General features: G+C 34.5%; 1 protein-coding gene across 2 annotated transcripts in view; it reads right to left on the reverse strand.

Moving 5' to 3' along the window:
- The window catches only part of STRN (striatin), a 168421-nt gene that overhangs the window by 102038 nt on the left and 50780 nt on the right, over window positions 1–15603 (reverse strand). For both annotated transcript variants that reach the window (XM_069072197.1, XM_069072198.1), the window contains exon 3: window positions 14111–14184. In XM_069072197.1, the coding sequence (XP_068928298.1) occupies window positions 14111–14184 (74 nt within the window). The remainder of the gene's footprint in view (window positions 1–14110; window positions 14185–15603) is intronic.

Consider the following 15603-nt stretch of genomic DNA (forward strand, 5'->3'; position numbering starts at 1 on the left):
GCCAGGAGCTGAAGCAACGACATGGCTGCAGCTGCATGGCTGCTGTGCCTCAGCTGCTTCTCAACCTGGGGGCAAAGGCCAACCACACTCCCGAACTACTGGATCCCGAAGTCCACACTGCACTGACCTCTCACTTTGTCCTTATCTACATGTTGATAATTCTGGAAACTGCCACAGCTGCTGATGATCTGAAGTCCCTGCAGCTGCTGGCATGTTGTGGCTACCCTAAGGCTAAAACCTCAGTCTCGCACAGGGCTGGGGTCAGCTCCCAGAGCACCGCACTGGCCGCTTCCTGCCAGCCTGCCAGGCTGTCCTCAGTGGGAGGTTAGCTTCTCTGTGTCATTTTTGTGGGTTCTATAGCTCCAAAGTTTCTTTAGAGTCACCTTTTACATGAATTGCAGGTGGAAGCCAGAGCCCCAAAGAAGTCCTGTTTCTACTCCACCATCTTGACTCCACCCCTTCAAAAGCATAACTTTCAAGATTATTATTGAGGACACATTTGCCCTCTTCAATACCTGCATTCAACACTAGGTAACAACTACCACTTTTAAAAAAAAATTTCTTTTTTACTATGAAGGCAACCATTAACATAAAACACAAGGAACATGAAAGAAACTTATATGAGTACCTGAACTTTTGTTTGCTGTTGTTTTTCAGTCACTTTTCAATAATGTCTGACTCTTCATAATGCCTTTTAGGATTTTCTTAACAAAGATACTAGAGTGGCTTGCCATTTCCTTCTCCAGTTCATTTTCACAGATAAGGAAGCTGAGGCAAAGAGGGTTAAGTGACTTTCCCAGGATCACAGCTAGTAAGTATCTGAAGCCAGATTTGAACTCAGGAAGAAGGCTTCCTGATTCCAGTCCAAGCACTCTATCTACTGTTCCACCTAACTTAGGAGTGGGAAACCTTCGGGCTCAAGGGCACAGGTTCCCCACCCACACCCAGCTGTTCAAACACCTGTGAATTTTTGTCATATGTAATTCTTTTTTTGGCTTTCTGGAGGGCAATTGGGGTTAACTGACTTGACCAAAGTCACATGGCTAGTGCGTGTGTCAAGTGTTGGAGGCTAGATTTGAACTCAAGTCCTTCTGACTCCAGGGCCAGTGCTCTATTCACTGTGCCACCTAACCGCCCCTTCATATTTTTTGAAGTATAAATTAAATTTTATAAAGTAGTACCAAAATCTCTCTATTGATGTCCCTATCTGCATTTTTTTTGCTTTCTCCTATCCTTTAAAAAAAAAGCTTTATTGATGCTCTTTTAAAAGGCATGTCTATTATTATCCAGTAATCTACCACTCACAGGCACACACATACGCTTTCACCACATAGAGGGCAGACCCTCCTTCCCAACAACTTATGCGTAATTCAATAAAACAAATTAATACAAATCTTGTTTCTTAGAATTCATAACAGAGGTAAGAATAAGAAAAAAAAAGCTCTTTTCCATAGTGGTCCTAAAGTGTTGAAGCCTAACAGTTCTCAAATTATATTACAGAATGAAAGCGAAAGCATTTTTTTCTAAGTAGTCTTTGATAGAGCAACTTAAAACCATTAACCTTAATTGTCTTAATCACTGAAATGAGGATGGAACAAGTAAGATTTTTCTTTTTAACTACTAAAGTTTGATCAACTTTTCACCATATACCCAACATTACAGGAATTTTCATATATATATATATATATATACACACATATATATACATATGTGCATATGTATGTGTTCACTGAAAAATCAGGTAGTTGTCTAATTTGAACAAATACACTCTCTTCCCTTGGTACTTAGGCCTTCTCTTCTGTCTCTGTCATTCTTTCTCTCATTATAATTATTATTGTTATTGTTGTTGTTATTATTATAATTATCTCATTTTCAGTTACCCAAGTTCACAACCTCAGTCAAACTAAGAATCAGATTTTTTTCATTAATATGGTTTTAGTGGTACCATTAAGCATTTAGGTAGTATGTCATTCACTGCAAATATAAATATTAATATGACTTCATTATCCTATATTTTTATACTTTGATTTGTATTCCTCAAATTATTAATGATTTGGGACATTTTTTCATATGGGTATTGATAGCTTGGATTTCTTCTGTTGAAAATTAATTTTTGACAATTTATCAATTGGGGAATGGCTATTTTTCTTATAAATCTGAATCAATTCTTATCTATCTCAGAAATGAGACCTTTATTACTATAAAGATATTCCTCTAAGCTGCTTTTCTTCTAATTTTAACAACACTGGTTTTGTTTGTGCAAAAACTTTCTATAGAAAAAATCCTGCATTTTATCTTCTGTGATCTTCTTTCCTTTCTATGATCATGAATTCTTCTAGCCACAGATCTGAATAGTAATTTCTTCCCTGTTCCTCTAACCTGTTTACGTCATCTTTTTCTATTTGTCATATACCCATCTGGGATATGGTATGATGTGTTACACTAAATCAGCAATTAGCATGGGATCTATGATCTTTAAAAAAAATTAATAATTCTATTTATACATAATTTATGTCTTTTGCAAATAAGTGCATTTTACTTTATGTACTTTAAAAATATTATATAAAAAAGAGGTACACAGGCTTCACCAGACTACCAAAGTGGTTGATAACATAAAAAAGGTAAATAATCCCTGACATAAACCTAATTTCCGCCAAAGTGTTTTCTATTTTCCTAGCAATTTTTGTTACAGTGAGTCTTTACCCTAGCAGTTGGGGCCTGAATTTATCAAACAGTATTGTATGTTCATTTGATTATGTACATTATGTACTTATTTTGTTTGACTGATCAATTCTTTTTTTTAACCAGTACCAAATCATAAACAAATTACTATTTCTCCAACTGTTTAGGTCTATATTTCTGCAAAAAGTGTTTTTTGTTTGCATTCACATATTTCTATTTTTTTCTGGGTAAACTACCAAATGCTTTATACATTCTGTATTTTCCTATCTCTTCCTGCTGGGTTTTGTTGATAATATACTAAAATGCTGGAAATTTATATGTATTTATTTCATATCTTGCAGCTTTGCATTAGTTTTAATTTCAGTTAATTTTTTAATCGACTTTTGGTTTTCTAGATAGTGAGATGTGTAAAAATCAATAATTTGGTTTCTATTTGTTTGTTTATTCCTTTAATGGTTTTACTGCTATGTCTAGTATTTATAACAATATTTTAAATACAAGTATTGATAATGAATATCTTTGCTTTACCCTTGAACTTATTGGAAAGGCTTCTAATTTTCTCTACTACATATGTGTGTCCTTGGTTTTACATACTTGCTACCATATAAAGAAAAAAACATTTATTCTCTGTTTTCTAATGTTTTTAATAGGAAGAATGTTGGATTTTATTATCAATAGATGTATTCAGCATTTGTTGATATAACTACATAGTTATTATTTTCATTACTCTATGATCTACAAAGTTTATACTTTTCCTTATATTGAACCAATCTGCATTCCTTGTGTAAATCCAGCCTGGCTATAGTGTATAATTTTTTAAATACACAACTATTTGCTAACATTTAACATTTTTGCACTAACGTTTATTATGGAAATTGGTCTATAGTTTTGTTTTTCCTGAGCTTTGCCACTATTTAGGTTTCACTACCATGTTCATATCACATAAAATGGTTGGAAGAAGCTTTTCTTTTCTAACTTCTGTAAACAATTCATATAATACTAAAATTGTTCTTTGATTCCTAGAATTCACTTACAAATCCATCTGATCCCAGAGTTTCTTTCTTTGGGAGTTCATTTATGTATTGTTTAATTTCTAGGATAGGGTTATTTAATCTATTTCTTCTTTTATTAACCTGGTGTTTTTTTTTATTTTCTAAGTATTCACCCACTGAATCTAGGTTATGAGGTCTGTTGGCATATAATTGGGCACACATTTATGATAGTTTCCATTATTTTATATTTAATTGCTTTTGAATTCTATTCAACTCTGATACAATTTCAGTTCCCTCAATCTTTTTAAAAAATAAGCTATTACAGGGCAGCTAGGTGGCACAGTGAATAGAGCACTGGCCCTGGAGTCAGGAGAACCTCAGTTGAAATCCAGCCTTAGAAACTTAATACTTACTGGCCGTGTGACCTTGGGCAAGTCACTTAACCCCAACTGCCCTGCCTTCCCCTCTCCAAAAAGCAAAAAAATATATATAATATAATAAGCTATTACTTAAAAGAGAGTTCCTATTTTTTTTATCAGTTCAATAGGGATTATGTTTTTAATTTTATTAATCTCCTTTTTGAGTTTTGGAACTCATAAATTTTTTTAACTGAGGGCTTTCTGATTTTTTGCCTATTTTTTGTTACATACCTAACTTATTTATCTGTTCTTTTTTCTTTTGCTAATGAAAATGTTGAAAAAAAAATTTTAACTGAAAACCACAGTGTTTGTATATTGCCTCATTATTATTTCTTTATTTGATGATGTTTTCTGGGTGTTTTCCTATGATTCGTTCCTTTATCCCTCAATTCTTCAAAATAAAATTATTTAATCTTCAATTAATTTTTAATTCTTTTTTTTCAAAGATCTGTACTGAATACAATTTTTATTGCATTATAGTCAACCAATAAAAGTTGTTTTATTTTTCTGCCTTTATATGTCCTGATACCAAGGCTGATTTTTTGAAGAATGCTACATATACAACTGAATTTTATATACATTCCTTTCTTTTCCCATTCAGTAAGCCTACTGATATACGTCATATCAATTTTTCTAAAATTCTATTCAGAACTATAACTTCCTTCTTTTTAGTTTTAAGTTAGATTTGTCTAGGTTTGATATGAGAGCACTGAACTCCACCATTATAGTTTTACTTATAAATACAATACAATTTGCTGCATATACACTGAGTATTGAAATGTTATGTATGATGTCTTTAAGGACAATTAAATTTACCTACTTATCTATCCTACTTTCTATTTTTACTGCAGCTTTGCCTGAAATCATTATTGCTGCCCTTCTTTTCTGAGTTCACATGAATTATAATATGCTATGCAAGTCCTTCATTTTAAATCTACATGAATCTTTATTTTTCAAATATGTTTCTTATAAACAACATATCGCTGAATTTTGTTGACTTATGGTGATCTTCCTTTTTATGGTTATATCAATTTTATTCATGTCCAGATAAGAAGGAATTCACATTTTTCAAATGTGAAAAACTGCTGCATTTTCAACTAACCCTTTTATTACCCATGTGAATATGCACAAATCACTTAATTTTTCTGGGCTTCAGTTTCCTATCTGTAAAGTGAGGAGAAATGGACAAGACAGCCTCTTAGATGCTTTTTTAGCTCTCAATCTATGGCCCTGTATAGACGTTTAGCAACTGTTTTAAGTTTAATCATCTAAAACTTTTACAACTTACCCGTCCCTCCCCACTTTTTGCATGTTTCATCCCAAATGCACTCTTTCTTTTCCCTTACTCCCAACTCAAATCAGTTAGGAAATTTTGTCTATTCTACTTTTACAATCTTTCTTACGTCTTTAACTTACCTTCCACTCACATTATTCTTGTCAAGTCCTTATTACTACAAAAGCCTCCTGATTTTACTTTTCTAATCTCTCCATTTTCACACAACTGTCAAATTAATATTGCTAAAACACAAGCCTAACCATATCACTACTTATTCAATAAGTTTTGGTGCTTCCTACTGCCTCTAGAAAATACAAATTTCCATTTTTTTTATCTTCAAAATCCTTTATAATCTGACTCCAACCTATTATCCCCAATACTTCTACTTCATATAGTATAGATTTCAGTCATAATGGTCCCCTAGCTTTTTTCCATTATCAGCATTCCATCTGCTGATTTTTACAAAGTCTGTCCTACCTCTGCATGCTGCCCCAAATATGCAGAATTCTTGGTACGTCTTCCTGTCAGTTGGCTTTGTTTAAATCTAAGTTCTGGAGGTACCTACTCCCTGAACTATCCTGACTTCTACCCTCCCTCACCCCCTATTCATTAATACTCTCTTCTCCTTAAATAAAATGGTATTTTTTCATTCATGCACACTGAATCGCATGGAGAATGCAAGTCCCTTGATAGCAGTGACTGTTTTATTGACATTTTTGTATCCTCAGCAAAATGGCATGAACATAAAATGTTTTTTTAAAATCTGTTGAATGAAGATATGGTTATGCTGTTGGAACTATAATTGAGACTGCCAAAAAGATTTCTATATAACCATGCAACAGGAAGATCTTGATATAAAATTGCCTTTAGAAAAAGAATGACAGAGGAGGAGCCAAGATGAGGAGTAGTAAAGGCAGGAACTCACCTAAGATCTCCCCCAAAGCCCTCCAAATATCTTTAAATAATGACTCCAAACAAATTCTAGGGCAGCAGAACCCACAAAAAGAGAGTGAAAAAAATTTTCCAGCCCAAGACAACTTAGAAGTTTAGCAGGAAAGATCTACTGCACCCAAGTGAGAGAGGAGTGAAGTTCACTGCAGGCCATACCAACACAGACCAGGTCCCAGAAAACCAGGAGCAGGTCTTGGGCATGACAGAATTAGTGGCAACAATGGGAGTTTCTAGACCTCAAAGCCCACCAGACAGTAAGGAGACTGGACAACAGGTCAGAAGGAAATTTACAAGGGTTCCTTTGCTGTCAGCAAGGGCAGGACACTGTTGAATTTTCTATACTTGGATATGTGTCACAGTCCTGGGTCTTAATCCTAATTAGAGGAACATGAGCACAGAAGAACTTGCTGCAGGAGAGCTGGGATCCTGGTCACAGTTCCAAGGTATAAAAGAGTGCTTGTGGTTCCTTACAAATCAGCACACAGTACAGGAGTAGTAAACACATTCTCTCCCTAGAGCATACCACCTTGGAAGAGACAAAAATTTATAAGTCCCCAGAATAACCTCTGAAAACAGCTGCTTAAAACCTTAAGTTTATGACAGTGCCTCCTCCACTTAGGAAACAAAGCCCCACTTCAACACTGAGTTAAAAGTCAAGAAACAGGCTGGAAAATGAGCAAACAGAAAAAAAAAATCTGACCATATAAAGTTACTATGGTAACTTTATATGGTAAAGAAGATCAAAACACACATTCAGAAGAAGACAATAAGGTCAAAATTCCTAAGGGGTGGCTAGGTGGCACAGTGAATAGAGCACCATCACTGGAGTAAGGAGGACCTGAGTTCAAATCCGGCCTCAGACACTTGACACACTTACTAGCCATGTGACTTTGGACAAGTCACTTAACCCCAATTGCCTTCCAAAAAGAAAAAAAAAATTTCCTGCATTCAAAACCTCCAAGAAAAATATAAATTGGTCTCAAGTCAAGGAAGAGCTCAAAAAGAATTTCAAAAGTCAAGTAAGAAAGATGGGAGGAAAAACTAGGAAGAGAAATGAGCGATGCAAGAAAATCACAAAAAAAGAACAAACAGCTTAGCTTGGTAAAGAAGGCAAAAAATAATACAGAAGAAAATAAGACCTAAAAAAATCAGAATAGGTCAAATGGTAAAAGAGACACAAAAATTCACTGAAGGGAAGAGTGCCTTCAAAAGCAGAATTAGCCAAATGCTTATTACTGTGTACAATGTTCTCCTGGCTCTGCTCATTTCATTTTATATCAATTCCTGTAAGTCTTTTCATGTTTTTCTGACAGCATTCTGTTCATCCATTTCTTAAAAGCACAATAGTATTCTATCACAGTCACAAACAACAACTTATTCCACCATTCCCCAATTAACAGACATCCCCTCATTTTCAAATTCTTTGCTACCACTAAAAGAGCTGCTATAAATATTTTTGTACACATAGGTTCTTTTCCTTTTTGTTTTTCATCTGTTTGGGGTGGGGTATTGACCTAGTAGTGGTATTGCTTGGCAGAAGATCTACATGGATCTACATATCACATAGACCTCTGGACATAGTTCCAAATTGCTCTCTGGAATGGTTAAATCAGTATACAACTTCACCAATAATACATTAGTGTTTAATTTTCCCATATACCCTCCAATATTTATCATCTTCCTTTTCTATCAAATTAGTCTATCTGACAGGTATAAAGCAGTAGCTGAGAGTTGTTTGCTTTTCATTTCTCATCAATAGTAATTTAGAGCACTTTTTTATATGATTGTAGATAGCTTTGATTACTTCGTCTGAAAACTGCCTTTTTATATTGTCACTTTGACCATTTATCAATTGAAGAATGGCTCTTATTTCGATAAATCTGACACAATTTTCTATACATTTGAGAAATGAAGTCTTTTTCAGAGAAATTAACTATACAAAATTTTTTTCACAGTAATGATTATCAACTATATATTTTCCTCCATCCTCTTTTCCCTCTTTATCTTACTCTCCTCCTTTTACCCTGTCCATTCTGAAAAGGGTTTTGTTTCTGACTTTCACCTCTCCCAAACTGCCCTCCCTTCTATCAACTCCCCTCCCCATACTTTCTCTTCTCCTTTTCCGTTCCTACATTCCTGTAGGGTAAGATAGATTTCTATACCCAACTGAGTATGTATATTATTCCCTCTTTGAGACAAATTTGATGAGATTAAGGTTCATGTGCTCCCTTCTCCCTTCCCCCATTTTACCCTCCACAGTAAAATCTCTTTTAGGCCTCTTTTATGACAGATACTTTATCCCATTTTACCTTACCTTTTTCCCCTTCTCCTTGGGCATTATTCTTTCTCATCCCTTTTAAAATTATTTTTAGATAATCATACCATCACATTTAACTCAGATCTCTGCTTTCTGTCTATGTATAAAAGTTATTAGGAGCTATAAATGTAATTTTCCCATGCAGGAATATAAACAGTTTAACCTTATCAAATCCTTTGTGATATCTCTTTTCTGTTTAACTTTTTATGCTTCTTCTGCATGTAGGATCTGAACGTCAGATTTTCTGCTCAGCTCTAATGTTTTCCAATGAGATATTTCACATTGCCTTCTATTTTTTTATTTGTTTGGATCTGTTTAGTAGTATCTTGATTTCTCATAAAGTCACTAGCTACCATTTGCTCCAATCTAATTCTGAAGGAATCAAACATATAGAATCAGTGAGTTTTTGAGATTCTTTTTCCACATGGCAAATTTGGCTTTTTAAGGCATTCCTCTTTTTGAGCCTCTTTTGCCTTTTGAGTTAGTCTATTTTTTAAGATGTGATTTTCTTCAGCCAGGTTATTGACTCTCTTCATGATTTTCTTGCATCATTCTCATTTCTCTTCCCAATTTTTCCTCCACATCTCTTATTTGGTTTTCAAAATCCTTCTTAAGCTCCTCTATGGCCTGTAACCCACTCATATTTTTCTTGGAAGCTTTTAGTGCAGCAGTTCTGACTTCGCTGTCTTCCTCCTGTTCCATGTTTTGATCCTTTTTGTCCCCAAAAAAGGAACCCAAAGTTGGATTGCTCTGCTTGTTTTGCTTCCTTTGCTTGCTCATGTTGCTACTCATAAGTACTTGACTTTTAAGCTTTTTGCCACAGTAGAACTCTGCTTCCAGAGAGAAGAGCTTTGTCCCAAATTGCTGGGGTTTTTGAAGCTGCTGGAGCTATTAATTGGGTGCCTTCTCTGAAGCCTCCACACACTCTGGCAAACTGGTCACACACCCAAGGACCTCCACCCTAGACCGCAATCCAGATCCAAGCAGGTTAAAACAAAAGTGATTACCCCAAGACTGGTTGCTTGGTCCCCCTACAATCTGCAGGCCAGGAGCCCTGAAGCAGCCACATGGTGGCAGCTGTATGGCCGCCATGCCTCAGTCACTTCTTCCTCCAGGGGGACAAAGGCCATACAGCACTCCCAAACTCCTGGTTCCCAAAGTCCACACTGCACTGACCTCTCACTTTGTCCTTAGCATCTAAGGGCTGATAATTCTGGAAACCGCCACAGCTGCTGGTGATCTGAAGTCCCTCCAGCTGGTGGCTGGTTGTGGCCACCCTGAGGCTATAACCTCAGCTCACTCAGGGCTGGGCTGGGCTCCCAGAGCACTGTGCTGGACCCTTCCTGATGGGAAGTTAGCTTCTCTCTGTCATTTTATGGGTTCTGTAGCTCCCAAGTTTGTTTAGAGTCATTTTTTACATGAACTGGAGGAGGTGGAAGCAGGAGCCACATGGAAGTCCTATTTTTACTCCACCATCTTCTCAGCTCCATTTTCATAAGGAATGCTTGAAAGTCCTCTGCATCACTGAATGTCCATTTTTTCCCCTGAAGGTTTATACTCAGTTTTGCTGAGTAGTATGATCATCCTCTTTTGTCTTCGGAATATCATTCCTAGTCCTTTGATCCTTTAATGTAGAAGCTGCTAAAACTTGTTTTATCTTCTATCCCTCTGCAGCATTTGAATTGTTTATTTTTGGCTGCTTGTAGTATTTTCTCCTTGATCTGGAAGGTCTGAGATTTGGCTATAATAGTCTTGGGAGTCTTCATTTTGCTATTTCTTTCAGGAGGTGAACAGTTCATTCTTTCAATTCCTATTTTACCCTCTGGTTCTAGAATATCAGGGCAGGTTTCCTTGATAATTTCTTGAAAGATGATGTCTAGGCTCTTTTTTTTATCATGACTTTTAGGTAGTCCAATAATTCTCATATTATCTTTCCGTGATCTATTTTCCAGATCAGCTGTTTTTCCAATGAGATATTTCACATTTTCTTCTGTCTTATTTGATATTGTTTCTTGATGTCTGATCAAGTCATTAGCTTCCAGTTACCCAGTTCTACCTTTTAAGGAATTATTTTCTTCAGTGAGTTTTTGTACCCCCTTTTCCATTTAGCCAATTTTATTTTTTAAGGAATTCTTCTCTTCAGTGAATTTTTGTATATCTTTTCCCATTTGGCCAATTCTACTTTTCAAGGCATTATTCCCTTCAATGGATTTTTGTATCTCTCTCACCAGTTAGCCTATTCTGGGGTTTTAGGTATTATTTTCTTCCATATTTTTTTGTGCCTCCTTTACCAAACTGTTTATTCTTTTTTTCATGATTTTCTTGCATCACTCTCATTTCCCTTCCCAGGTTTTCCACCACCTTTCTTACTTGATTTTTGAAATTCTTTTTTATCTCTTCCATGGCCTGAGACCAATTCATATTTTTCTTTGAGGTTCTGAATGCAGGAATTTTGACCTTACTGTCTTCTTCTGAATGTGTATCAAAGAATTAGAAAAAAATGAGTAGGTACTGAATTGGGGGTGGCTGAATAAATTGTGATATATCAATATAATAAAAAATTTTTTGCCCCGTAAGAAATAAAATTACTGAAGTAACAAAGCTTCAAAATATGACATTGCTAAAGTAGCAAAAAACCAGTAATAGCAATGGCTCAGAAAATGAGACTGCTTAGCCAAAAGTTTAATGGTACCAAATTTTTAGTCAATCAATTTTATAATTTTTTTCTGAAATGAGAGGTTTCTTGCTAACTTCAGAAATGATAAATGGTAAATAATACTTTATTTACTATGATATTAACAGCTGTGGGGGGGTTTTGTTTGTTTCTGACAGTCATCACTGTCCACAATGTGATGCAATCAACAGAGTCAGTTCCTCTGACATATAACAATAACAATAGCCAATATTTATAAAGAGCTCTAACGATTGTAAAAGAATTTACATATATTATCTCATTTGACCCTCAAAACAACTCTGTGACAGCTGCTATTATAATCAACATTTTGCAGATGAGGATGAGAAGACAGATCAAGTGATTTGTGTGACCACAGTCACACAGTCAGGTATTTGAAAGGGCTTCAAATCCACATCATCACTGCCCAAAACCCAAGGCTGCCCAAGGTTTTTATCCACTATGATGTGCTGTGAGACCATGGAAATATCACTTAACCTTCCACTGAACCAGACAACCTTCTAAGACTAAGTTAGAAATGAATTGGTGATCCTATCAGTACAGGAGTTCTGCAGGAGTTTCTATTAATTAGAAGTTCTCCTAATTAGGATTGCTACTAATGAAAACATAGGTCTAGACAAAATAATTGTTTCCCACTGTTTGCAAGAAGCAACTAGGTATTACAATGGATAGAGCACTGGGCTTGGAATCAGGAAGAATCGCCTTTATGAGTTTAAATCTGCCCTCAGACATTTACTATCTATGTGACCCTGAGCAAGTCATTTAACTCTGTGTGCCTCAGTTCTTCATCTGTAAATAACTGGAGGAAGAAATAGCAAAGCACTCTAGTGTTTTTACCAAGCATGACCCAAATGGAGTCGTGAAGAGTGGGACACAACTGAACAACAACAAAGAAAGAATATTTGCTTATATGCTAGAAAAAACCCTATGTGTGTATGTATCTATATCTGCACAGATATATCTACACACACGCATGCACACACACACTTCAAAACATTGAAATTTCACATGGAAGAAAACTAAAAATAATCAATATATTTGTCAACATCTGTATGCTTTTAACATAACAAACATGATATATTATGAATAAAATCAAAATTTTATGATCCTCAACTAACAAAGTGACTAATCCTGCAAAAAACATGGAAAAATTAAGTCTTATATAACAGTTAATTGGCTATACTAGTATTCATCCCCTACTAAATAAGCTATCACACTCTTACCTGAACACATACAAACACACATACGAAGTCTGGAATTTACACTTTTCTAGTCATAAGTTCAGACACTGAAAAGGCCTTTCAAGCAATTTTCCAAGCAATTAAAATGTTAATAACATCTGGACATATTTCCTACTGCACTTATGTAATCACTTTCACAAAGAAATGATGCTATCATCATTATCAGCTATCCTATTCCTACTCATCAGGGCTAAGGTTGTAGCAATTATGCAAAACAAAGTCTGCACATGTACAAAATTATTTTTTTTGTAAAATTATCTAGATATTCTTTTATTACATTCCAGCACCTTGAAAAAAATATCTTTTAAGAAGTTTTGTTACCATTTTTTCATTGTATAAGTAAAAGATTTTAAATTATTCATAATGAGAAAACTATTTCATAAATTGGGAAATTATTAAAGTAACAGTTAAAAATATTTTGTTCCAAGTTTTACAAAGAGATACACCCTGTGCACTTATTACTTGCTAGATTTTTTTAAAGAAAAAAACTAATTATCTAGTATTAAATTATTTTTTAATATGGAAGGCCACCTAGTGTAAAAGGAAGGGTGCTGGATTTCTTATCAGAGGATTTCTGCCACTTACTACCTGTGTGACCTTGACTAACTCACTTAAAGTCTCTGAGCCTCACTTCTTTTTAACTGTAAAAAGGAGAGTTTTGTCCTTCCACTTCTAATATATTATCCATAAATATAACCACTTTAAATTATCCAGGTTAATGGATATAGTCTTTTCCAACCAACACTTAAGAAATTAGTCTATTACATACTTCAGGTGGGTGACAGTACTTAAAAATCGCTGCTTCTATCTTTCTCTCTAATCTAGACTATAAGTTACATGGTTTGATACAAGAATAAGAGAAGTATAGGAAGGTAAGAGGTAAATGCTAAAAACTATAATAGTGTCAAGGTTTTATTGTAAACTTGATGAACATACCTTAAGTACACATTGTAATGCCCCTTAAAGATAACTTTCTGTGCCACTGAATATAAAAAAAGCAGAAAATCCTTTTTATACTACTACTACTACTTACTATGATAACAATGACAATTACTATTAGCAATTATATAGAGTTTGAAGGTTTGCAAAGAGCTTTCCAGGTTTCTCTTTTGATCTTCTACAAGAGGAAACCTCTCATTTCAATATTCTCTTCTCTCTCCTTTTAAGATTTCTGAGCATCTTAAAATCCCACCCCTCTGACAGACACCGGGATCATACATGGATGTCTGTGCCATTTGCTACATACTTGTGCTTGATTTCCCTATTTAAGTTGCAGTGGAAATGGTCATTAAAGATAATGCTTAATAAAACAGAGCAAAAGGGAGAAATGCAGATAAATAAATACAACAAAAGTGTGTCTTGAAGAAAGAAGAAAAATGGAGGTAAGGAATACTAAAGAGAATATCCAGGATGAAGTACAGTAATTAGCACCCAATTAGTGAAAAAATATGACTATACGTCAGACAAACATTTTTGTTATTTGTTGTGGGAGAAATGATTAGTCTAATAAATAATTTTAAATTTATTTTAAATTTCTTACCAGAATCATAACTTGGAGGCTTCATATCTCCCTGATTCAACTCTGTCCCATACTTCAACTTGTGGTATTTGGCTCTAATAGAGAAATGAGAAAATATAAACCATCTTAAAATATACCTAGATGAATTTAGAGATATGTAGTTAAGCATCATCTCTAGCATGCAACAGCTCTGATTAAACTCTAATGAAACAGAAAAAGTTCATATCCATCCCAATGGAAAAAAAGTCAATTAACAGAAAAATTTTTTTTGGTGCTAAGGAAACACAAATAATCAATAGGGAAAAAATAAGTAAGACTTGCTCTCCAATCTTAAACAGTTTACAATCTAGGAGGAGAGTTACGGCAAGTATATAAATAATTACAATACAAAAATCAGAATATGAAAAATGTATGAGAGGTATAAAGTGCTAAAAACAACAAGAAGAGCAGATTCAAAGAAGGCTTATAAAGAAAACTACATCTGAGCTAGACCCTGAATGTTCAAAGGATGGGAGGAATGCATTTCAGGCATATTAGACATCTTGGGCAAAAACATGAGGCAAAAAATAGCAATATCTGAGTCTTGTTAAGAGAAGCTACATACTTTAATATAAAGAGTACTGGACTTGTAATCTAGAGGTTATAAATATTTATAGGATTAGAAACAAAAAAAATCTCCTCAGTTTACAGATGAGGAAACTGAGGTCCTGAGAGATGAAGTGATTTGCCTAAGGTCACAAATATTAGTAAATGGCAATGCTGGAACTGGAATCCAGGTTCTCTAACTTCAAATACAAAGCTATTTCCAGGGAACTCGATGGCTAAGACATTCTCTGAATAAAGGTGACATTTTAGTTAATATTAAGATATTAAGCAATTCATTTCTTTTTTCAAATGGAATGAAACACTACCTTATGGTACATTCTAGTAGTCTTACATAAAACTGCAGAAAGAATGATCAGAAAAGAACTAAAAATTTATTAGTTTAACAAATAACTGAACTTATTAGGATCTCTATTTAAAATTTAACCACGACGAATTTTATTAAAATGTTTTAAGTCAATTAATCAAAGAATAAGATATTTTATAAAGTAAAATTAGTCGTGACTGCGCTAGCCATAAAGCTACATTATTATCATTCTAACTAGGAAACTTCTGCCTTTATGAAAAATGTGAGTTTACACCCATTACATTACTCAACTTCAAAATTATTCTTCTCACCTATTCCTATCACTTTCATTTAAACTGGAATACTTCTAATCTCTATAGCATATTGTCCAGCCAATATTTTTTCATAACTTGTTTTTTATCCATCTAATTCAAGTAATATGACATAAGCAGAAAATGTATCTAATTTTGCTTCATACATAGATACATCCTAAGACCCAGAGTTAATAAAATATGATAAAATATATCATAACAGATACTGAATTTAAGTTCCATTCTAGCTCTGCTTTAGTATCTAAATGTGTGTGTGTGTGTGTGTGTGTGTGTGTGTGTGTGTGTGTGTGTGT

The sequence above is a fragment of the Petaurus breviceps genome, unplaced genomic scaffold (genome assembly GCF_028583685.1).
Source record: "Petaurus breviceps papuanus isolate PSGF00001 unplaced genomic scaffold, PetGlider_PUasm1.0 90845, whole genome shotgun sequence".
In the NCBI taxonomy this organism is placed as follows: domain Eukaryota; kingdom Metazoa; phylum Chordata; class Mammalia; order Diprotodontia; family Petauridae; genus Petaurus; species Petaurus breviceps.